The 23793-nt window shown below is 46.7% G+C and overlaps 1 protein-coding gene across 4 annotated transcripts in view; it reads left to right on the forward strand.

Annotated features, from left to right (window-relative positions):
* Positions 1–23793, forward strand: part of LOC139278732 (uncharacterized) — a 90756-nt gene that overhangs the window by 54756 nt on the left and 12207 nt on the right. Inside the window, exon 4 of one of the 4 annotated variants that reach the window (XM_070897814.1) lies at positions 18955–19094. The exons of 2 other annotated variants lie outside the window; for them this stretch is intronic. In XM_070897814.1, coding sequence (XP_070753915.1) covers positions 18955–19079 — 125 coding nt within the window. In that variant the 3' untranslated portion in view covers positions 19080–19094. Of the gene's footprint in view, positions 1–4096; positions 4165–18954; positions 19095–23793 lie in introns of those variants that run through there. One more of the 4 variants, XM_070897816.1, reaches the window with a different exon arrangement.

The following is a 23793-nucleotide window of genomic DNA, read 5'->3' on the forward strand; positions in this document are numbered from 1 at the left end:
ACTGACATAGAAACTTACAGCGCAGTAGGAGGCCATTTCGGCCCATCGTGTTGAAGCTGGCCGACAAAGAGCCACATGGCCCTCGGTCAGCAGCCTTGAAGGTTACATATAAACCTTAATCAATGAACAATGGCGGAAAGCTAAAGAGCACCCAGCCCAACCAGTTAGCCCCGCCAACTGTGACACCCCTTACACTGAAACATTCTATCTTCACCCCAACCGAAGCCATGTGATCTCCTGGGAGAGGCGAAATCCAAATAAAAATCCAGGCCAATTGGGAAAAAAAAATCTGGTAAAATTCCTCTCCGACCCATCCAGGCGATCGAAACTAGTCCAGGAGATCACCCTGGCCATATTAGATTCCCTGCTGTACTTACCATCGTATCTACACCAGCCAACAAGAGGTTATCCAGTCTAACCCCAATTACCAGCTCTAGATCCGTAACCCTGCAAGTTATGGTACTTTAAGTGCCCATCCAAGCACCTTTTAAATGTGATGAGGGTTTCTGCATCCACCACCCTTCCAGGCAGTGAGTTCCAGACCCCCACAATTCTCTGCGTGAAGAAGCCCCCCTTCAAATCCCTCCTAAACCTTCCACCAACCATCTTAAAACTATGCCCCCTCCTAATAGACCCCTTCAGCAATGGAAATAGGCCCTTGCTCTCCACTATATGCAGGCCCCTCAAAATTTTGTACACCTCAATGTTGTCTCCTCTCAACCTCCTCTGTTCCAATGAGAACAAACCCAGCCTATCCAATCAGGCCTCATAGTTAAGATTCTCCATTCCAGGCAGCATCCTAGTAAATCTCCTCTGCACCCTCTCTAGTGCAATCATGTCCTTCCTATAATACGGCGACCAGAACGACACGCAGTACTCCAGCTGTGGCCTAACCAGAGTAGTATACAATTTAAGCATAACCTCCCTGATCTTATATTCTATGCCTCGGCCAATAAAGGCAAGCATTCCGTATGCTTTCTTAACCACCTTATCCACCTTGCCTGCTACTTTCAGGGGTCTGTGGACAAGCACTCCAAGGTCCCTTTGTTCATCTACATTATTAAGTGGCCTACCGCTTAATGTGTATACCCTTTCCTTATTAGCCCACCCAAAGTGCATTACCTCACACTTTTTTGAATTAAATTCAATTTGCCACTTCTCTGCCCATTAGTAGATTGATATCCTCCTGCAGTCCATGACTTTCCTCTTCATTATCAACCACACAGCCAATTTTAGTGTCATCTGCAAACTCCTTAATCATACTCCCTATATTCAAATCTAAATCATTGATATATACCACAAAAAGCAAGTGATCCAGTACTGAGCCTTGCGGAACCCCACTAGAAATATCCTTCCAGTCACAAAAACATCCATCAACCATGACCAGTCTACCATTATCGAAAGCTTTGCTAAAGTCAATTTACACTATATCGTACGCACTACCGTCATCGACCCTCCTGGTTACCTCCTCGAAAAATTCAATCAGGTTAGTCAATCACGATCTTCCCTTAATAGATCCGTGCTGACTGCTCCTAATTAATCCTTGCCTTTCCAAATGTAGATTTATTCTGTCTTTCAGGATTTTTTCCAATAATTTTCCCACAACTGAGGTTAGGCTGACAGGCCTGTAATTACTTGGCCTATCCCTTTCTCCCTTCTTAAACAAGGGTTCCACATTAGCAGTCCTCCAGTCCTCCAGCACCATGCCCAAATCCAAAGAGGACTGGAAAATGATGGTCAAGGCCTCTGCTATTTCCTCTTTTACTTCGCTCAGCAGCTTGGGGTGCATTTCATCTGGGCCTGGGGACTTATCTACTTTAAAAGCTGCTAACCCCCTTAATACCTCCTCCCTCACTATATTTATTTCATCCAGAATTTCACACTGCTCCTCGATAGCAGTATCTGCATCTGACCGCTTCAACGATCTTCTCCCACTGCCTTCGAACAATGGGCCTGGACTCCTCCTGCCTCCCTTTGGGTAGAGGATCTGCCTCCTCCTGTAGACCCCCTACACCAAGGCCTCCAGTGCTGTATCCAAGAAACCAGATGCCCTTTCTCTGCCCTGTTGCGACATTGCTAAGTTCCAGTTCCAGTCAAAATGAGGTACTTCTCTCACAAAGCACCTCCCCTTTAAGAAGTACAGGCATCTCTTTCACTCTGCAGGCAACCTCTATATAGAGAGAAGACTCTCGACGATAAATTGGTCCTCCTATTGAACGCTGAGTCAACCAACAGCACGATTAGCACAGGGCTTAGCACTGCAATCATGTTAATGAGCAGGAAGCAGGAATTTCACGTGCTGCCTGCACTACATTCCACAGACGCGGGCAGATTGTGCACCACGATCCCTGTGCCCGTTTTAGAGCCTCATCCAATTTAGCTCCCAATGATCTTATTTATGTCTTTGAAAATGGTTGAAGAGAAGTTGTCTACTTATAGATTCTGGATACCTGGATAGGAGCTGTGGCTCAGTGGGTAGCACTCTCGCCTCTGAGTCAGAAGGTTGTGGATTTATTCCAGGAACTTGAGCTCAAAAAATCTAGGCTGACGCTCCAGAGCAGTGCTGAGGGAGCGCTGCACTATCGGAGGTGCCATCTTTTGGATGAGATGTTAAACTGAGATCCCATCTGCTCTCTCAAGTGGATGTAAAAGATCCCATGGCACTATTTTGAAGAAGAGCAGGAACGGTATCTCCAGTGTCCTGGCCAAGCAATCAACATAACAAAAACAGATTATATGGTCATCATCACCTTGCTGTTTGTGGGAGCTTGCTTGTGCGGAAATTGGCTGCCACGTTTCCTACATTGCAACAGTGATTACACTTCAAAAGTACTTCATTGGCTGTAAAGCGCTTTGAGACGTCCGATGGTCGTGAAAGACACTACAGGTATATCAATCCATGTCTTTCTTTCTTTGACTCATGAAATTAATGTTGAGAATCCTGTGACAAATAACCAGTCAAGTTCCTGCAAGTCATTTATGCAAAGTTTCTCTCCACTTTCATTAGCTTCAGGTTAACATGTCTTGTTACATTTCAACCCATATTCCATTCAAGTTCTACCACAAATTTAACAAAGGAAATGTTTTCAGAAAATCAGGTTAGATTGTGACTTATTGGTGGTGTGACAGGTTACAAATGCTGGAAAATGGCAGGCTAAGTGAATGCAATCTACCATGGTATGGCACAATTGGTGTTTATAGTCCATCAGTGGTAATTGTACAGAAAAGTACAAAGTAGAGGACATAATACTAAAGAATCCTTAATGCTCACTGTGCTATGTTCAATGAACGATAAATGGATGTGAAAATGTTGGACAATTCAGATAGAGGGGTGTATTTTATTTGGCAGAGGAAACATTTGTTTGGTGTCAGCAAGGAGCCAGACAAAGGAACTGCACCCATATATTACACTCTGCATAAGGGAGAACATCACTGGAACTCTGCTCGTCAACACTTTGATACATCCCTGTCAAAGTCTTTGTTATCGCCTTGGACAAGACTTTGACAGGGTCTGGCACCATGCCCTTATAAACAAGTTACCAAATGGTCTTCCAGTAAAATTATCTTCATGGCTATCAAGTTTAATCTCATATCACCTATTTTGCACAAATTTAGCGATTCACTAGGGTTCTGTTCTTTTTCCTACTCTGTTCCTTTCCCATATCAATAACTTCTTCAACTTATCATCGTTGATGATTCCATTGTATCTTCATCAATTTCCTTCAGATTGCCTGATATCACTGCAAACAGCAGTGGTTGAATCACTAAATCTTGATATTCTTCATGCCGTTCAATGGGGCAATGGAGAGAGTTTTATTAATTCTTCAAGGATGTAATTTCTTTATGCCTCTTAAAAATGCAAACAATAAGTAGCTGTGATGGCTCCACCTCCCATATCTCCTCCATTGCCAAGTCTGTCCCCATGAAGGTCAGCTCCCTTTTTTATGACGAACAATTCTTTTCCCATCAACAACTATTAACTGTTAAGCCAGTTGAAGATTTGAGTGTTGCTCCCATAACTGAGCTCCCATACTTTAACAGTCCTAATAGAGAGTTCTTGCCTCTCACCGCTAACCTCAACTTCTTTCCATTACAGACTTTCTCATCTGTCATAGGAACATAGGATCAGGAGTAGGCCATTTACCCTAAGTTTCTCTCTATCTACCCATTCTATTGTTCTGGTACGGTGAGTGTCTCTCCTGTTCCTCTATAAATGCTGTGCTACATGCCCCTTTCCCCTTCCTCCTGTGTTCAAAGACTCAACACACTGGCCTAGAACACTTACCGCCAAAGGTTTTCGCCGCAATCTGGTCGGAAAATGGCGGCCGTCACTCTAGCGCCCTTTTCTGGCGTGGGACTCAGCGGCATCTGGTCCTGGAAATATAAATTAAGAGAGGGTGACATCAGCACACCAACTTAATGTCATCTCAAAGAACTTGGACCGTGGCGCTGAGTTCAGCGCTGGGTCGTAAGCTTGCCATGAAATGCAGACTGGCGGAGGCATTGTCAGCACCTCTTAAAGGACCAACACACATCTTTGAGGTAATTTTGCACTTAAGCTTTTGGATTGGATTTATTTTATTTTATTGAACTTGCACAATAGTGTGCAGGGAGTGCTGTTGCATGCTTGCAAGGCCTTGGATGGTAAAGGAAGGCCTCTGAGAAGACAAGTAATGCTGGAAATACTGAGCAGATCAGAAACATCCATAGAGAGAGAAACAGAGTTCACGTCTCAGGTCGAGATGCTTCCTGACCTGCTGAGTACTGCCAACATTGCTGAAATAAATGCCACCACAAAGCAACCTTCCCAATCCAACTTTGTATATCTATTCATCCAATATGACATCAGGAAATTAACTCATCATCCCTCAGTGACTGTCTTGTGTGTACTTTTGCCTTTCCTACCGATATCATGCACGGCCTTGGTGAGACCGCACCTGGAGTATTGTGTGCAGTTTTGGTCTCCTTACCTAAGAAAGGATATACTTGCCATAGAGGGAGTGCAGCGAAGGTTCACCAGATGTTCCTGAGATGGCAGGACTGTTGTATGAGGAGAGATTGGATCGACTAGGCCTGTATTCACTAGCGTTTAGAAGAATGAGAGGGGATCTCATTGAAATGTATAAAATTCTGACTGGGTTGGATAGACTGGATGCGGGGAGGATGTTTCCTCTGGCTGGGAAGTCTAGAACAAGGGGTCACAGTCTCAGGATACGGGATAGGAAATTTAGGACCAAGATGAGGAGACATTTTTTCACTGAGGGTGGTGAACCTGTAGAATTCTCTACCACAGAAGGCTGTGGAGGCCAAGTCACTGAATATATTTAAGAGGGAGATAGATAGATTTCTAGAAACAAAAGACATCAAGGGGTATGGGGAAAAAGCGGGAATATGGTATTGAGATAGAGGATCAGCCATGATCATATTGAATGGTGGTGCAGACTCGAAGGGCCGAATGGCCTACTACTGCTCCTATTTTCTATGTTTCTATGTCACGCACTGCAACCCCAGTGGCTGCTGGAAAGCTGTTGATTTTCAGTGACGGACACTGCAAATGTCCCTGCTGGTCATCCTTGAGGAGTTGGTGGCTGGGGATGTGAAAGGTGTTGCTCTTGTTGTCATCATCGTCCTCCTCCTCCTCTTCCTGCATTTGTTGGGTGTGCGAAATGAGGAAGGCACAAGGATGCAGTTGTAGTGAGGGGAGGGCGGCAAAGTAAGAGATGCATGCGAGAAGGAAGGTACCAGCATCTTGTAGCCTTTCAGCCCCGCCGCTAGCCAAGGGCTCAGCCATGCCCCTGCCAAGAATGATCAGCACCGTCTCCTCCAAGGGGGTGAGGTGAAGCCAGAAATGAGAGATATGCTTCATGATTGGTACAGATTATTGGTAGGTGAGTGATGGGGCGGGGGAGTCGTGCATTGAGACGTCTGTGAGGCTAGTGGTGCAATTGGTAGGTGACGGCTTTTGAAGCTGCATTCACTGACCTTGACCACTGGTCTGAGGTCATGAAGCTTCTTTGAGCACTGGAGCCAGGTAGTGGGGATGACACCGCTGAAAGTAACAGCCTCAGTGATGTGGTCCCACACCGTTCTTTCTGGAGGGCCTCCTGGCCCCTGTGGCTAGAGGACCTCTCTTGCAGTGTTGACCCCCTGCACAAAGCTGAAGTGCTGTGGGGGGAGACCCTGGGTGCCCCTTCCCTGACTTGCTGAGCCATTTGTGTTAGTGCTGAAGCACTTTTCCCATTGCTTTAGGTGTGGAAGGGAATTCAGTTTTAGGAGCTGAAGACTCCTATTTGGGAATTCTTTTTAATGTAATTTCTTTTGCGAAAGGTAGTTGAGCTGTAACAGCTAAAAACTGCATATTTCTACATCATTTTTATTTTTTCATTTCAGAAGACATTGCCCTTTTAAGAAAACGACAATGCTTTGTGAAATCACAGCCTCCCTTTCAGAGGCTGTTCTAGCAGTAACGTTGCTTGGGCCTCCTGGTGGGACTAACGCTACCAGGATGCATTCCACGGTGAGCTACACTCTGGGCTAATGTTAATTTACATTCCTGCCAGCACCACCATTTTCACCGGCCGTTAACCCAGTGGCATAGGCAGCTTTTGTTGAGTTCACAAATTTCTAAGCCACTGTCTCATGCTCAAACAAATTCTTTACTGTGGAAGATTTCTAAATCTCTGGCATTAAATTTGACAGTGAGACAATTCTTCGAAAACAATTGGAACAGTTTATTAAAAAAAACACACACACACACACACACATCCACCTTAGTTACAACAGATACAATGAAGTTATAATAAAGAGTAATATACGTTACTTCCCTTTGGCTGGCTGGCTCAGGAGAGAGAGAAAAGCCTTTGGCTGAGTTCTTTTAAACCTTTCAAAAACCATTGTCCCTCCGAAAGCTTCACGATTAGACCTTGGTTCCAGAGCAGTTCCTTATTGGCTCTCCTCACACATGTGGCTATCTGGCCTGGCTCAGCCATCTCTTGATTAATTTAAATGGCTCTCCAATACACAAAACTCACGCGGCAGCTCTGTGGGCTTCCAATTTGTTTCTTTCAAAACTCAGCCCATGCTGGCAACCTGTGTGCTTTCATTTTGTTTCAACACAAACAGGCCTTTCCATATAACCTAAACTTTTAACATTTATACATACACAGAATCAATTTTAATAATTAATAAACACTTTTATTGTTACAAACTCCCCACCTTGAGGGGAAATATCCTTATTGACCCCTCATATGGTTTATCTCCTCAGGGATGACATATCATAGACATTGAGAGGGAGAGAGAGAAAAGTGGGTGGCCTGACTTGGTCCCCACCTCGTAAGGTGTAGGCCACGTAGGGGATTTACTATAGTCCAATCACATCTCCAGCGGAGACTCTCCCCTTCCCATATCTTCAGTGCACCGCCGCTTCTCAAAGCACATTGATGATTGATGATGTTCGTGAGTCACACTGCAGCTCCCACTTCTCCATCTTCCCTCGGCTTCGGTCGTGGTCGGTATCATCTTGACAATCGCGAGGATCCGTAACATGGTCTGTGGGAAACAAGATCAGTGCAGTATTTACTCTTTGGCAGTTTTTAACTGATTAATGTGAAACCACTTCTTGTACTTAACATCCTTTTCCCCCGGTAACTGAATCAAATAAACCGCGGGGTTCAATTGGTCTATAATCTTATGCGGTCCCCACCACCTGGGCTCAAAGGCAGCTTCTTTTTCCCATAATTTGGAATCATTACTGAGTCTCCCACTTCATATTCAAAGGGACATACTTTCTTGTCAAAGTACTTTTTAATTTGTCTTCTTGACTTCCCCAATTTGGTGGCCACAAATCAATTGATCTGATCGGTGTGATCTACCACTTGTTCCAGCCACTTGTTTCCCTGGGCCCAAGTTTCGAGCCGCGCCTAGAACGGCGCAGTCCCGACCTGGACGCCCGTTTTTCGCGCCACAAAGTGCGCCTAAAAAAAACTTCCAGATTCTCCAGCTCCCTGCAGGTCGTTTGCAGCTCGGCGCAGCGCAGCACGAGCTGTAGGGGGGCGGAGCCAGGTCCCTGCGCTGAAAACAGTGCCGGGACCTCTGCACATGCGCGCTACAGTGGGCACGCATGTGCAGTAGCTCCAGGTGCCCAAAACTGTGTGGGAGGGGCCGAAGCACGCAGCTACTAGTCCTGGCCGAATGGCCTCACTGGGGCTGCGTGAATAAGGCTCCTCCCACGGCCAGCACCTGCTTTCTCCCGACCTGACTCGCTTCCCGCCCCCCCCGTCTCCGGACCGGACCCGACACCGACCCGACTCCCGCTTCCCCCTCCCCCCCCTGCCCCCAGACCGGACCCGACCCGACCCGACTGGACCCGACCCGAGTCCCGCTTCCCCCCCCGCCCCCCCCACCAGCCCCCTGCCTCCGGACCGGACCCAACACCGACCCGACTCCCGCTTCCCGCCCCCCCGCCTCCGGACCGGACTCGACACCGACCCGACTCCCGCTTCCCCTCCCCCCACCCCCGGACCCGACCCGACTCCCACTTTCCGTTTCCCGCCCCCCGCCTCCGGACCGGACCCGACACCGACTCGACTCCCGCTTCCCCTCTCCCCCCCCCCGGACCCGACCCGACCCTCCCCCCTGGACTGGACCCGACCCGACTCCAGCTTCCTCCCCCCCGCCCCCCACCTCCGGACCGGACCCGACACCAACCCGACTCCCGCTTTCCCTCCCCCCCGCCTCCGGACCGGACCCGACACCAACACCGACCCGACTCCCGCTTCCCCCCCCCTCCCCCCCGACTGGACCCGACCTGACCTCCCTCTCCCTCCCTCCCCACGACCCGAACTGAACCGACCTCCCTCCCACCACCCCCCCGACCTGCGCTCCCCCTGACCCGACCCAACGTCACCTACCTGTAAATCTGGTGCTGGGGACGGGCCCTGCCCGAAGTCTCGGGCCCGGCTGGGCCCGGCTCGTTCAGACTCCCCCCCCCCTCCCCCTTATCCCCCTTCTCCTTCCCCCCCTCCCCCTTCTCCTTCCCCCCTCCCCCTTCTCCCCACTCTCCTTCCCCCCCTTCCCCCCCACCCCCTTCTCCTTCCCCCCTCCCCCTTCTCCTTCCCCCCTCCCCCTTCTCCCCCCTCTCCTTCCCCCCCTTCCCCCCCTCCCCCTTCTCCTTCCCCCCATCCCCCCCTCCCCCTTCTCCTTCCCCCCTCCCCTTCTCATTTCCCCCCTCCCCTCCTCTTTCCCCCCCTTCTCCTTTCCACCCACCCCGTTCTCTTTTCCCCCTTCCCCTTTCCGCCTTCCCCCCTCCCCTTCCCTTCCCCTTCTCCTTTCCCCCCTCCCCCTTATCTCCTTTCCCCCATCTCCTTCCCCCCCATCTCCTTCCCCCCCTCTCCTCCCCCCCAATCTCCTTCCCCCCCAATCTCCTTCCCCCCCCTCTCCTCCCCCTTCCCTCTCCCTCCCCTTCTCCTTCTCCCCCCTCCCCCTTCCCCTCCTCCCCTTCTCCTCCTCCCCCTTCTCCCCCCTCCCACTCCCCTTTCCCCTTTCCCCTTCTCCCCATCCCTCCCCCTCCCTCCCCCTTCCCCTCCCCTCCCCTCGCTGTCAGAAACACAGACACTGACAGACAGACAGAATGAGAGACACACACAGACAGACAGACAGAGAGATCGAGACACTGACAGAGACACACTGGGGGGGCATCCCAGCACGCTGTTGGAGGGCTCCCGGTGCTGTAGTCGGTAGGTAGAAAATGTTTTATTTATTGATTTAAAAAAAAAATTATTTCTTATTAATTTTTTTTGATTGATTTATTGGTTGATTTATTGGCGTTTTTATCATTTATTATTGATGATGGCTCTTTATTTGTAAAACCGAAGTGTTTAATGTTTGTAAACTTTACTTTAAACCCCCCCCCCCTCCATTCCCTACGCCTGATTTGTAGCCTGATTTGTAACCTACGCCTGATTTTCTAAAGTGTAGACAAGGTTTTTTCCAGCATACAAAAATCTTCACTTACTCCATTCTAAGTTAGTTTGGAGTAAGTTTTCACTGACGAAACTTTGAAAAAAGGCATAAGTGGCCGGACACGCCCCCTTCTGAAAAACAAATTCTGTTCCAAAGTGAAACTGTTCTAACTGACTAGAACTGGAGCAAACTAAATGGCGAGAATTCCGATTTCTAAGATACTCCGTTCTACACCAGTTGCTCCTAAAAATCAGGAGCAAATCATGTCGAAACTTGGGGCCCCTATTAGTATTAGCTGGCCTGGTGTTCTCATGAGCTCCCCTGATATGGGGAGACCCCTGTTGTTCGAAGAGGTGTGGATATCATTGCCATTAAGCACATTGGCAGCATGTTAGCCCATTGAGTGGGGTGGTCCGCGCACAATTTTTTTAACATTAACTTGAGGGTCCAGTTCCCCCTTTCGACCCCTCCGGACGACTGGGGGTGGTGAGCAATATGTAATTTGTGTTTTATCCCCAACATTTCTTGCAGGTGGGTAAAAATGTTACCGGTAAAGTGTGAACCTTGATCGCTGCCCACTTGTACTGGTACTCCATGTTCTGTCTTGGATAAAGAGTCAGACTAGATATTGCAAGCTCAAAGTAAGTGTGACCGTAGTCATTTATTACAGATCTCAGAGTGCCTCTCCAGCCTGTGAGGCCTCCTTATATACAGGTGCTCCCAAGGGATTGTGGGATCCCTTGGGACTCCAGGGGATAAGCCTTCTGGTGGTTAGACATAGTAATTACAGGTTTACATACAAAACAACACTCCCCCCCGCCCCCAAGTCAATAGTGTAACTATTTACAATGTGAGTCGATCTGGGGCCTTCCTTTCCCTGGTTGATTGTCTCAGTGCAAATGCTGATGTTGGTGAGTCGTTTGTTGGACCTTCGTTGGGCTGCTGCGCAGCTGGCCTTGCTGGACTGCTGGGGGTGGTGAGTCTTGCTGGGCTGCTACGGGTGATGGATTCTGCTTCATGGTCAACCACTGGGTTGGTTGCCACTTGTGTGTGTGTTGGAGGGTCAAAAAAGGTAGAGTCTATTGTGGGTTGTTCTGGATAGTCCGTAAATCTAAGTTTGGTTTGGGCCAAGTGTTTTCTGCAGTTGAGTTCATTTGCGAGTTTGACCACAAACACCCTACTCCCCTCTTTGGCCAAAACAGTGCCAGCAATCCACTTGGGACCTTGTCCATAGTTCAACACAAATACAGGATCATTTACTTCAATTTCGCATGACACATTTGCGCAATCATGATATGTATTCTGTTGGAGCCGCCTGCTCTCTACCTGTCCATGTAGATCAGGGTGGACTAACGAGAGCCTTGTCTTAAGTGCCCTTTTCATGAGTAGTTCAGCGGGAGGGACCCCGGTGAGCGAGTGAGGTCTTGTGCGGTAACTAAGCAGGATTCGAGATAAGCGAGTCTGCCGTGAACCTTCAGTTCCCCTTTTCAAGCTCTGCTTGATTGTTTGAACTCTAACGGGACACTAGACCAACTCCCGTGGAGCACATAGTTTTTTACTAAGAACAGTAAGGGGTCCTGGCTCGTCCAGGTTCTAATCTGTCGGGCGATAACAGGTGATTGCTCACTCTCGAATGCTTCCATTACCATAACTAAATCTGCAGGCTGTGCCATCTCCACCCCGGTGGTGGGCAATGGTAGTCTACTGAGAGCATCGGCACAGTTTTCTGTGCCTGACCTGTGGCGGATGGCGTAGTTGTATGCTGATAACATGAACGCCCATCTCTGGATGCTGGCCGATGCATTCGTATTTATCCCCTTATTTTTAGAAAAGAGGGATATAAGCGGTTTATGGTCGGTTTCCAATTCAAATTTGAGCCTGAACAGATATTGATGCATTTTCTTTACCCCGTAAACACACGCAAACGCTTCTTTTTTGATCACACTATAGGCCCTCTCGGCCTTAGACAGAGTTCTGGATGCATAAGCAACCGGTAGCACTACCAATTACGGGCATCAGTCTCCCCATCTATCTCCCCATCAACCGCAGCATCCTTAGCTGCTCTGTCTGCTCTGGAATTTCCCTCACTATGTGGACCCCCTTTTCTATGGGCTGCTACCTTTCCTATGAAGCAGGGCTGGGATTGCTGTTTAAGGTATGACTAGAGCAGGCGTAACTAGGGTCCATGGACCAGGGCATTACCGTCTATCGTACAATAGTCATTTTTGTGGTATTGGGGCAGGGAGAGCGTGGTATTTATAGCATAGGCACTATCAAACCAAATATTCACAGGTCTATCTGAGGTCTCCTTTACAGCTGTTAGAAGTGTGGCGATTTCTGCATATTGTGAAAACTGTCTGTTGCATCTTTGCTGGATGGTTCTTTCTGGCAATACCACAGCATATCCAGTGTGATGAGGACCCATCGATGTAGACATCTGGAGCACCTTGTATGTGCTCTTTCTGCACAGGATGGGTCTCAAAGTTAATCAGGGGTAACGGACATTCGTGCGGGTCCCCCTCATAGATCAGAAATTGTGGCAGCAATGTGGTGGGTTTGGAAATGGTATCAATGTCTCATTCCATAAATTCCAATGTCCATTTGCTGAGGCGTTGCGAGGAAACTAGCGAATCTCCAGGTTTCATCAGTAGTTTCAAAGGTGTGTAACCGCTGTGCAAGATTGTAGCCTGTAACCCAGTAATAAAGGTAAAGTGATGTACCGACCAGAAGACGGCCAGTAGGTAGCGCTCAAATGCGGTATACGTCTTTGCTGCCCCCTGCAGGATTCGAGACGCATATGCAATGGGCTGTAGTCGATCAGCTTGCATTTTGCACAGATCTGCAGTGAGGCTTTGCTCTATGGCCCTGACCTCCAAATGGGAGGGCTGCGAGGGATCAGGAGGGATCAGACATGCCGCCTGTATCACTGCAGTTTTTAATTTAGCCACAGACTGGGTGTGGGCATTAGTCCATACTGGGCGTATGTCATCACCCTGCAGTTTTATTAAACCATACAGGGTTTTGCACACTCTGCAAAGCCTGGGATAAAGTTCCTTTGGTATCCCACCAAACCCAAGAATGATCGTAGGGCTGTTTTGGAAGTGGGTAATGGCAGTCGCTGTATTATCTCCACCTTGTGAGAGTCGGGGGATGATTCCCTCTGGAGAAATGGACACTCCTAGAAAAGTGACCCGTTCTTTTACTAATTGAGCCTTACAGAGATTCACCTTTAGCCCTGCCTGAGCCAACAACGTCAAAAGTTCATGCAAAAGGGACAGATGCTCCTTCATGCTGTCGGTTGCCAGCAGTAGGTTGTCTACGTACTGCATCAAGCAGGTAGGGTGGGAAAAGTCTTTTAAAATTGCAGCCATTCTTTTGTGGAATATCGTGGGGGCATTGTGGAACCCCTAAGGCAGGCATGTCCAGGTGTAGCTCTGGTCCTCAAATATGAACATAAATTTGTACTGGTCTTCCCCTTTAACAGGGATACTCCAGAATCCATTGGTGATGTCGAGGGTCGAGAAGAATGTGGAACCAGCAGGAAATTGAGATAATATGGTGGGAGTTTCTCTTACTACCGGTGAGCAGGCTGGTGTTACAGAATTTAACTTTCTGTAATCAATAGTCAGTCGCCAGCTGCTATCAAGCTTTTTAACCAGCCATGTGGATGAATTGGTCATGAAAGTGCCTGTCCTAAGAATATCCTGCTCGACTTGGGATTTTATCGTGTCTCGGATATAAGGGTGACTCTCCCTTGGGATGGGGTACTGTTTAGTGAATGAGTGGGGGGAGTCCCTCAATAGATTCCTCGCCTGCCATTTTTCCACAGTCATGCTTGCACGTGGCAAACACCGCTAGATGCTCCTGAATTAGTTTTGCCACAGCTTCATTTTCACTCCCTGGAGCGCCACACTCAGATGACTGTTTAATAGCAAAAACTGAGTGAGCATCTGAAATTTCTATCACTCCTGCCTTATCTGTCAATCCCATCCAAACACAGTCCTGATTATAATCTATCACCGTGCCATGCTGATCCAACACATCAGTCCCTAAAATTCCCCTTCTGTCGGGGTGGTCATCAGCATAGGTGCTGGGACCTTACAGGTGAGGCCTCCCAACTGAAGTTCAGTGACCTTCCCTGTATACGCGGTGGTTGTATCACCATTAAACCCTTTAAGGGTCATATAACCCTTGCCCGCCGCTATAAGGCGTTCAGGGTATGGGGTGTGGATGATGGTAATGGCTGAACCGGTATCGATAAGCATAATCTGTTGCCTGCCCCCTTTTAAGACAACAAGGACTACTGGTCTCCCGCTATCATCACGTCGGAACCCCACTTCAGACCAATCTTTGGGAGCCGAAACCAGTCATAGGGTCGATCCTTGAATGGGTCCCTCTAATGAGTGTGCATCGGCGATTGCGTGCACCGGTAAATGATTTTGCATCCTCCCCGTGGAAATTTGGGTTTGTATGAGGGTTATCAATTGATCCAATCGTTGATCAGTCCCAGAGGGCTTGGATTCGTCCCTCGGGAGTTATCTATGCGTTGCAACATGGTTCGGTGCTGGTCTGGGTCTGCCACAGTCTTTTGCTCGGTGGCTTACCTTCTTACAATTAAAGCACTGTCCCTTAAAGGGGTAGTTTCGAGATCCCTCCACCATTGACACTGGTTTATTTATAGGGGGTGATGACTTCACCTTTAACTGGTCTTTTATCATCTCCCAGGCTATTTGAGCGTTGGTCTCTATACCTGTCCACTGATTAGTGGGCCTCATGGCTATTCCCCTTTAACTAAAGGGTGGAGTTGGGTCAGGAACATAGATTTAAATTGTTCCTGATTCTTTCCTACTGTAGCATTTGCGGGTGCCTGGTTCTGCATACATTGATAGATATCGTACAGACGATTACTGAAGGCACTAGGGGTCTCTTTTGGGCGTTGCTTGGTCTGATTAAGCAAAGCCACTAAGTTCAAGTTTTGGATCCCGGTCATGAGTGCATCGGCCACTGTGCCAGGCTGGAGGACTGCTTCTGGCAGATTATCTTTTAGGGAAGTGGAACAGGCCAAGAAGAGGACTCATGTTAAGTCTCGTGGTGACCGCTCCTAAAATTTGCCCACCTCCTATTAACTTTCAGTGGGTCGTCCCCATCATTAATGGGCCCCAACTTGTGGCCACACGCCGTAGCATCAAACCAGATATGGGCCGTAAGTCGTTATGGTTACTGGTGATGTGGCTGTGCACATTACGTCATGAAGAAGTGGTTACTGCGGCTACGAGTGGCTCTTGTGTCTCCAAGGTATCCCATTCTACACCACTCTCCTGGGGATTATACTGACTGCCTTCATCTTCCCAATCTGTCTCCCCCTCGTCCCCTTCTGCTGTCTCTGTTATGGCTCCCCGTGTTACTGCGGATACCGGAGCCCGCTGCTCCCCTAACTTACTTTTTAGCCTCGCTATTTCTAGTTGGTACTGGGAATGATATGCCTCCTTATGTGGCTTAATTACTTCCCTTAATGCCCCCCTAGCATCTTCTATCTCTTGCTGGAGCCTCAAGTTTTCCGATTTATATATTTTTAACTCTAATTTGTTTTCATTTGCTTCAACAACAGCTGCTGTGGCATTTAAGTTTGAGAGACTTTGTTGTTGTAGCAATGAAGCTGCCTGTTCGGCCCCTCTTTCTAATTGCTTAATATTGTGGTTTAATTGGCCAATTTCTTGTCTTAAATGCTGTATTTCTCCCTCTTTTAACTGCTTCACAAGTTGGAGGCCTTCTTCCTTTTGTTGTTTTAAACCTTCAGTCTCTCTTTCTTTTAGTTGAATCTTTTTTACTTGCAATTCTTTCAAATCTTGTGTCACTTTGGCATCCTGTCGCATTAAATCCTCATCTCTCTGGGCACAATAAAATGTGCTGAAGGCCACGAGACTGTTTGCCCATTTTGGCCTTGGTTCTCCCTTATCTACTCTCTCCTGGATAAGTTTCACCATCTCCCCAAATGACGCAGGTTGACCCTCGTGGATGTGCCATGCCGGTGCCTTTAACTCTTCTATGTCTTGTATCAGGAACTTTATGGACAACTGCTCCTGATAAACTAGCTCAACATTTCTTTTTATTGTTGGCTTTCTGTTCATGACCGATTCCTTCATCCTGTGTCTTTTGAATATAACTACTGGTGGGTCCCCACTTAAATAGTTGCAACCCACTTCTTAAACAGTTACAACTATCGAGACTACCGCTTCTTAAGACGCAATTTCTCCCGGTCCGTTTAATCGTTTCAAGCTATACTTCGCAACACAGTTTAGAATCGCAACTCCCGAGATTTCCAATTGTTCAAAAGGATCATCAAAAAGCTGCCTTGCCAGTTGCCCGCATTTTCCATCAATTGAAAGATTTCTAAATCTCTGGCATTAAATTTGACAGTAAGACAATTCTTCTAAAATAATTTGAACAGTTTATTAAAAATACACATACACACACACACATCCACCTTAGTTACAACAGATACAATGAGGTTATAATAAAGAGCGATATATGTTACTTCCCTTTGGCTGGCTGGTTCAGGAGAGAGAGAAAAGTCTTTGGCTGAGTTCTTTTAAACCTCTCAAAAGCCATTGTCCCTCTGAAAGCCTCGGGATTGGACCTTGGTTCCAGGGCAGTTCCTAATTGGCTCTCCTCACACATGTGGCTGTCTGGCCTGGCTCAGCCATCTCATGATTAATTTAAATGGCTCTCCAATACACAGTTTTTTTTAAACTTTATACAGCTTTGCCACGTGATCTGATCTGCATTATTGCTCCTTCCAGTGTCAGCTGTGGCTCAGTGGTTCGCACACTTGCCTCTGAGTCAGAAGGTTGTGGGTTCAAGTCCCACTCCAGGGACTTTAGCACAAGAAAATCTGGGCTGACACTCCAATGCAGTGCTGAGGGAGCGCTGCACTGGCGGAGGTGCCATCTTTCAGATGAGATGTTAAACCGAGGCCCCATCTACCCTCTCAAATGGATGTAAAAGATCCCATGGCACTATTTGGAAGAAGAGCAGGGGAGTTATCCCAGGTGTCCTGGCCAATGTTTATCCCTCAATCAACATCACAAAAAAACAGATTATCTGGTCATTATCACATTGCTGTTCGTAGGAGCTTGCTGTATGCAAATTGGCTGTCGGTTTTCCCACATTACAACAGTGACTACACTCCAAAAAGTACCTCATTGACTGTAGAGCTTTGAGACTTCCGGTGGTCGTGCAAGGCGCTAGAAAATGCAAGGCTTTCTTTCTTTCTATTTGTGTACCTACAGTGTGTGTTTCTGGACATGTTGGGCTGGGGTAGATTTTCAACTTGCCGCCTAAGCATAAAACTGCCGTTGTTAATCAGCCGCCCGTTATAGAAACCGCCCGGTTTCCATTCCCAATAATTTCAATGGCATTGAAAATCCGCAACAACAACAACAATTTGCACTTATATAGCACCTTTAACCTTGCAAGGCACTTCACAGTCTGTAATCTGACAAATAAATTGCTACGGCGCCAAAGACAGAGACATTAGCAGCTAGAAATTGTGTAGTGCCCCGGGCAGAGTAATAACTTTTTTGGAAGCGCAAAAGTAGCGCCAGGCAGAAAAGATTTTTTACTCCCGGGAACTTCCGCTTTAGCGTTAAATCAAGTGCTATCACTTCCCTTAGGCTAACGTCAGTGAGAGGGGCAGTAGTGGCAGAGCACTGAGCAATGTTCCATACTGCGCAGCCTCTTTGGAGACTCCTTCCCTCACTAAAGGGAAGGGCCAATGTTGGTGTGATTCAATATTCATCCTATCTCTGTGGGGCCATGGGAACTGCGCCACGTGCAGAACAGCCCCAAGCTCTCTAAGAGAATGCAGAGTTGACAAGTCACGGGGTTCAAAAAAAGCAAAAGACTGGGGAGATTCATACATTTTGCTCTACCTGACCACCACTGTCTTTAAGTAGCATTCCACAAGGGGCCAGCCGAGGTGACAATGCCTCCTGCAGCTGCCGTTGTTAACGCCCGGCGATGCTGCAGGGGCTGGGAGCAAATTTCACATCTGGGACGGTAACGGGGTGCTGCGCACCAGGCGATGCAACAATTTACCTGGTGCAACAGAGCTAAGCAGTGTTAGCCCCAGCGCAAAACCGCCAGGGAAGTTCGCGGGTGTCGGTGAATTTGCCATGCCTGGTCAGTAACCCCTTAGCACCCCATTACCGCCCCCCACACGAAAAAACCAAGCCAATTTCTCCCCGTAAGATATGTGAGCAAAAGCTTGGTGAAAGAGGTAGATTTTAAAAAGCATCTTAAAGGAGAGAGAGGTAGAGAGGCTGAGAGGTTTAGGGAGGGAATTCTAGAGCTTAGGGCCTAGACTGCTGAAGGCACGGCCACTAATGGTGGGGTAAAGGAAGTCAGGGATGCACATGAGGCCAGAAATCAGCTGATCCACAACTCGCCAAGTTGAAAATCTATCCTGCTGTGTGCAGAGGTGTGCATGTACGTAGATGAATGCGCAAATGCTATGGGTTCAGTTTTGTGTGAGTGCACAACCTATGGGTCCAGGATTGTGTATGTATGTGTATATGCAGGTTTCTGTTTATGTATATTTATGTGTGCCTGCTGTGATTGGTGGCTGTGTACATGTTTTGTGGGCACATGTATATGTAGTAGTATATTTGTGTGCAAGCTCTGTGAATGTTGGATTATACACACACATGCATAGTACAAGTGTACATTTCATTAGTAAATAAACTGATACATAAATTGATTTTATAAATTTGCAATTGAATGGATTGTATAATTTGCGCATTTTTCTGAAAATAGTTTGATTTGTGACGAATAGGGATCCTGAATGTTCCAAATCTCTGGCCCTTATTACTCCCGATGCCTTGCAGTCAGTCCGTCGATCAATATAGTTCATTCTATGGTTCATGTGATCCTACATTGATTCTCAGACATCTCGGAATTTCTAGTTAACAGTAGAACTCTCTCTTACAAATGCAGATAGCACGCCAGATACTGTACTGCACCCAGTTAAAGTGTATCGTGGATCTTGGAGCTGTTTACATTACCTCTGTGACCAGATGTGCTGCAATGTCGGGACGAAAACGACTGTTTTCTATGAGTGAACAATTTCAATTCAGTATCCAGAGTGTGTAACTTTTAGGCAAGTAAAGATTGTAATGGAAATGATCTCTAGTTGTGTTTTCCTTTAGTGATCACTAATTCAACATTTAAACCGGCATCTCACAGTCAGTCAGGGTGACCGGTAGCCACATCACAAGGGCTTTGGGCTCCTGCCTTGGATCCCTCATTGCAAAATCCAATCTGAGGATGCCTGATAGTTGGATTAGTGTGACAGACTCTCAACCAAGAGTCCAATGCTGCTTTGTCTGGGACAGTGGGAATGGAAAAGGAGGATTCAGGTGAGCAAAAATTTAAAAAGTCGAAGAATAAGGAGAAGGCAATAGAGTAGGGTAGCACTGGGGGAAAAGAAAACCAGAGCTTGACAGGAAGGGACAGAATATATAAACATAAAGGTGAATCAGAATATGGGGTCAAAGCAGGAAAAAAATGGTTAAAAAAATTTTTGAAAGCACTTTATCTGAATGCACGCAGCATTCGTAACAAAATAGATGAGTTGACAGCACAAATCGATACAAATGGGTATGATTTGATAGGCATTACAGAGACGTGGTTACAAGCTGACTAAGGCTGGGAACTAAATATTATGGGGTTTTTGACAATTCGGAAGGTCAGACAGAAAGGGAAAGGAGGTGGGGTAGCTCTGTTAATAAAGGATGAGATCAGTGTGTTAGTGAGAAACGATATTGGCTCAGAAGATCAAGATGCTGAATCAATTTGGGTGGAGATAAGGAATAATAAGGGGAAAAAGTCGCTGCTGGCTGTGGTCTATAGGCCCCCTAACAGTAGCTACACTGTTGGATGGAATGTAAATCAAGAAATAATGAAGACTTGTAAAAAATAAATGGCAATAGTCATGGGCGATTTTAATCTTCATAATAGATTGGACAAAGCAAATTGGCCAGGGTAGCCTTGAGGAAGAGTTCATAGAGTGTATCTGGGATAGTTTCCTTGAACAGTACATTGCGGAACCAACCAGGGGGCAGGCTATCTTAGATTTGGTACTGTGTAATGAGACAGGATTAATAAACGATCTCATCGTAAAGGATCCACTAGGAATGAGAGACCATAACATGGTTGAATTTCAAATTCAGTTGGAGGGTGAGAAAGTTGGATCTCAAACCAGTGTCCTAAGCTTAAATAAAGGAGACTACAAAGGTATGAAGGCAGAGTTGGCTAAAATGGACTGGGAAAATAGATTAACGAGTGGGATGGTTGATGAGCAGTGGCAGACATTTAAGGAGATATTTCATAACTCTCAACAAAAATATATCCCAACGAGAGGGAAAGGAAGAGAGAAGGGATAACCATCTGTGGCTAACTAAGAAAATAAGGGATGGTATTAAATTGAAATCAAGGGCATACAATGTGGCCAAGACTAGTGGGAGGCCAGAGGATTGGGAAATGTTTAAAAGCCAGCAAAAAACTACTAAAAAAAAAATAAAGAGAGGGAAGATAGATTATGAAAGTAAATTAGCACGAAATATAAAAATAGATAGTAAGAGTTTCTACAGGTACATAAAAAGGAAATTAAATGTTGGTCCCCTAGAGGATAAGACTGGGGAATTAATAGTGGGGAACAGGGAACTAGCAGAGACGTTGAACAAATATTTTGTATCGGTATTCACGGTAGAAGACAGTAAAAACATCCCAATAGTAGATAATCAAGGGGCTATAAGGAGGGAGGAACTTAATACAATCACTATCACTAAAGTAGCAGCACTCGGTAAAATAATGGGACTAAAGGCGGACAAGTCCCCTGGACCTGATGGCTTGCATCCTAGGGTCCTAAAAGAAATGACTGTAGAGATTGGTTGTAATTGACCAAAATTCCCTGGATTCTGGGCAGGTCCCAGCAGATTGGAAAACCGCAAATGTAACGCCCCCATTTTAAAAAGGAGGCAAACAGAAAACAGGAAACTATAGACTGGTTAGCCTAACATCTGTCATTGGGAAAATGTTGGAGTCCATTATTAAGGAAGCAGTAGCAGGACATTTGGAAAAGCATAATTCAATCAAGCAGAGTCAGCATGGTTTTATGAAAGTGAAATCATATTTCACAAATTTGCTGGAGTTCTTTGAGGATGTAATGAACAGGGTGGGTAAGGGGGAACCAGTGGATGTGGTATATTTAGATTTCCAGAAGGCATTCGATAAGGTGCCACATAAAAGGCTACTGCACAAGCTAAATGTTCACGGGGTTGGGGGTAATATATTAACATGGATTGAGGATTGGCTAACTAACAGAAAACAGAGAGTCGGGATAAATGGTTCATTTTCCTGTTGGCGAACAGTAAGTAGTGGGGTGCCGCAGGGATCGATGCTGGGGCCTCAACTATTTACAATATACATTAATGACTTGGATGAAAGGACCGAGTGTAATGTAGCCAAGTTTGCTGATGATACAAAGATGGGTGGGAAAGCAAATTGTGAGCAAGACATTAAAAAATCTGCAAAGAGATATAGACAGGCTAAGTGAGTGGGCAAAAATTTGGCAGATGGAGTATAATGTCGGAAAATGTGAGGTTATCCACTTTGGAAAAATAGAAAAAATAGAAAAGAAAATTGTAATTTAAATGGAGAATAATTGTAAAGTGATTCAGTACAGAGGGACTTGGGTGTCCTTGTGCATGAAACACAAAATGTTAGTATGCAGGTACAGTAAGTAATCAGGAAGGCAAATGGAATGTTGGCCTTTATTGCAAGGGGGCTAGAGTATAAAAGCAGAGAAGTTCTGCTACAACTGTACAGGGTATTGGTGAGGCCACACCTGCAGCACGGCGTACAGTTTTGGTCTCCGTATTTAAGGAAGGATATACTTGCATTGGAGGCTGTTCAGAAAAGGTTCACTAGGTTGATTCCGGAGATGAGGAGGTTGAATTATGAGGATAGGTTAAGTAGGTTGGGACTATATTTATTGGAGTTCAGAAGAATGAGAGGTAATCTTATCGAAACATATAAGATAATGAGAGGGCTTGACAAGTTGGATGCAGAGAAAATATTTCTACTTATAGGGAAAACTAAAACTAGGGGACATAGTCTCAGAATAAGGGGCCACCCATTTAAAACTGAGATGAGAAATGTCTTCTCTCAGAGGGTTGTAAATCTATGGAATTCTCTGCCCCAGAGAGCTGTGGAGGCTGGGTCATTGAATATACTTAAGGTGGACATAGACAGGTTTTTGAGCGATAAGGGAATAAAGAATCATGGGGAGCGGGTGGGGAAGTGGAACTGATTCCAGGATCAGATCAACCATGATCTTATTAAATGGCGGAGCAGGCTCAAGGGGCCAAATGGCCTACTCCTGCTCCTATTTCTTGTGCCGTTGTGACCCAGCATGCTTGTGCTCCCCCCGTTTCTTTATCGTGTGCACCCCGACACGTTGACAAAGGAGCAGCACATAAGTGTCCATGGAGGTGACTTTGGCTGAACTTTCCCATCCCCTCCAATGAAGGAGGATAATGTGGATCCAGTAGGCTAAAGAGGGATAGCTAGCTGGTTGCAAGATAGAAAGCAGGAAGTAGGAGTAAAGGGTAGCTGTTCAGAGTGGCAGAAGGTGGGAAGTGGTGTTCCACAAGGATCAGTGCTGGGACCACTGTTCTTCACAATTTATATTAACAATTCAGATTTTGGAATCAAAAACTATGGCCCCAAGTTTCCACATGATTTGCTCCTGATTTTTAGGAGCAACTGGTGTAGAACGGAGTATCTTAGAAATCGGAATTCTCCACATTTAGTTTGCTCCAGTTCTAGTCAGTTAGAACAGTTTCACTTTGGAACAGAATTTTTTTTCAAAAGGGGGCGTGTCCGGCCACTTAGGCCTGATTTCAAAGTTTCGTGAGTGAAAACTTACTCCAAACTAACTTAGAATGGAGTAAGTGAAGATTTTTGTACGCTCGAAAAAACCTTGTCTACACTTTAGAAAATCAGGCGTCGGTTACAAATTAGGCGTAGGGAATGGTGGGGGGGGGGAAGGGAAGTCATTAAATTCTACAATCAATCCTTAGTTATACTTATACAAATATTATACAAATAAATCCAACCTGAATAAAAATTTATAAGCAAAGAAAAGATTAAATAAACCATGTTCCTACCTGTGTGAAAGTGCTTCAGGCAGGCCTTTCATGTTGGAGACAGGCAGCGGTGTGGCGTCAGTGTCTCGACGGCAGCGGCAGCAAGCTTCGAGCTGAGCTGCAGTGCTTGAGGCAGGCCTTCATTCTCTTCGTGGCTGGCCGCGAAGAAGCAGCACCGGACGGACCCGAGGCCATTCGGCCATGAGATATCAGCGGCGTCAGTGGTTGGCCGGCAGCCGAAGAATCAGCGGACCGATGTGAGGCCATTCGGCCATGAGATAGCAGCGGCGTCAGTGGCTGGCCGGCAGCCGAAGAATCAGCGGACCGATGCGAGGCCATTCGGACATGAGATAGCAGCGGCGTCAGTGGCTGGCCGGCAGCCGAAGAATCAACGCAGGACACACGCAGCTGATTAAGGTTCTTGAGGCCATTCGGCCACGCTTTAGGGGCAGCGTCAGTGGCTGGCCGGCAGCCAAAGAATCAGCAGCAGACGGACGTGAGGCCATTCGGCCATAGGATATCAGCGGCGTCAGTGGCTGGCCGGCAGCCGAAGATACAGCAGCAGCCTTCAAGCTGTGAGGGGGACTGAGGCCATTTGGACAGGGAGAGGCAGCCACATCGACAG

Source organism: Pristiophorus japonicus, chromosome 13 (assembly GCF_044704955.1).
Source record: "Pristiophorus japonicus isolate sPriJap1 chromosome 13, sPriJap1.hap1, whole genome shotgun sequence".
NCBI classification, from domain to species: Eukaryota; Metazoa; Chordata; class Chondrichthyes; family Pristiophoridae; genus Pristiophorus; species Pristiophorus japonicus.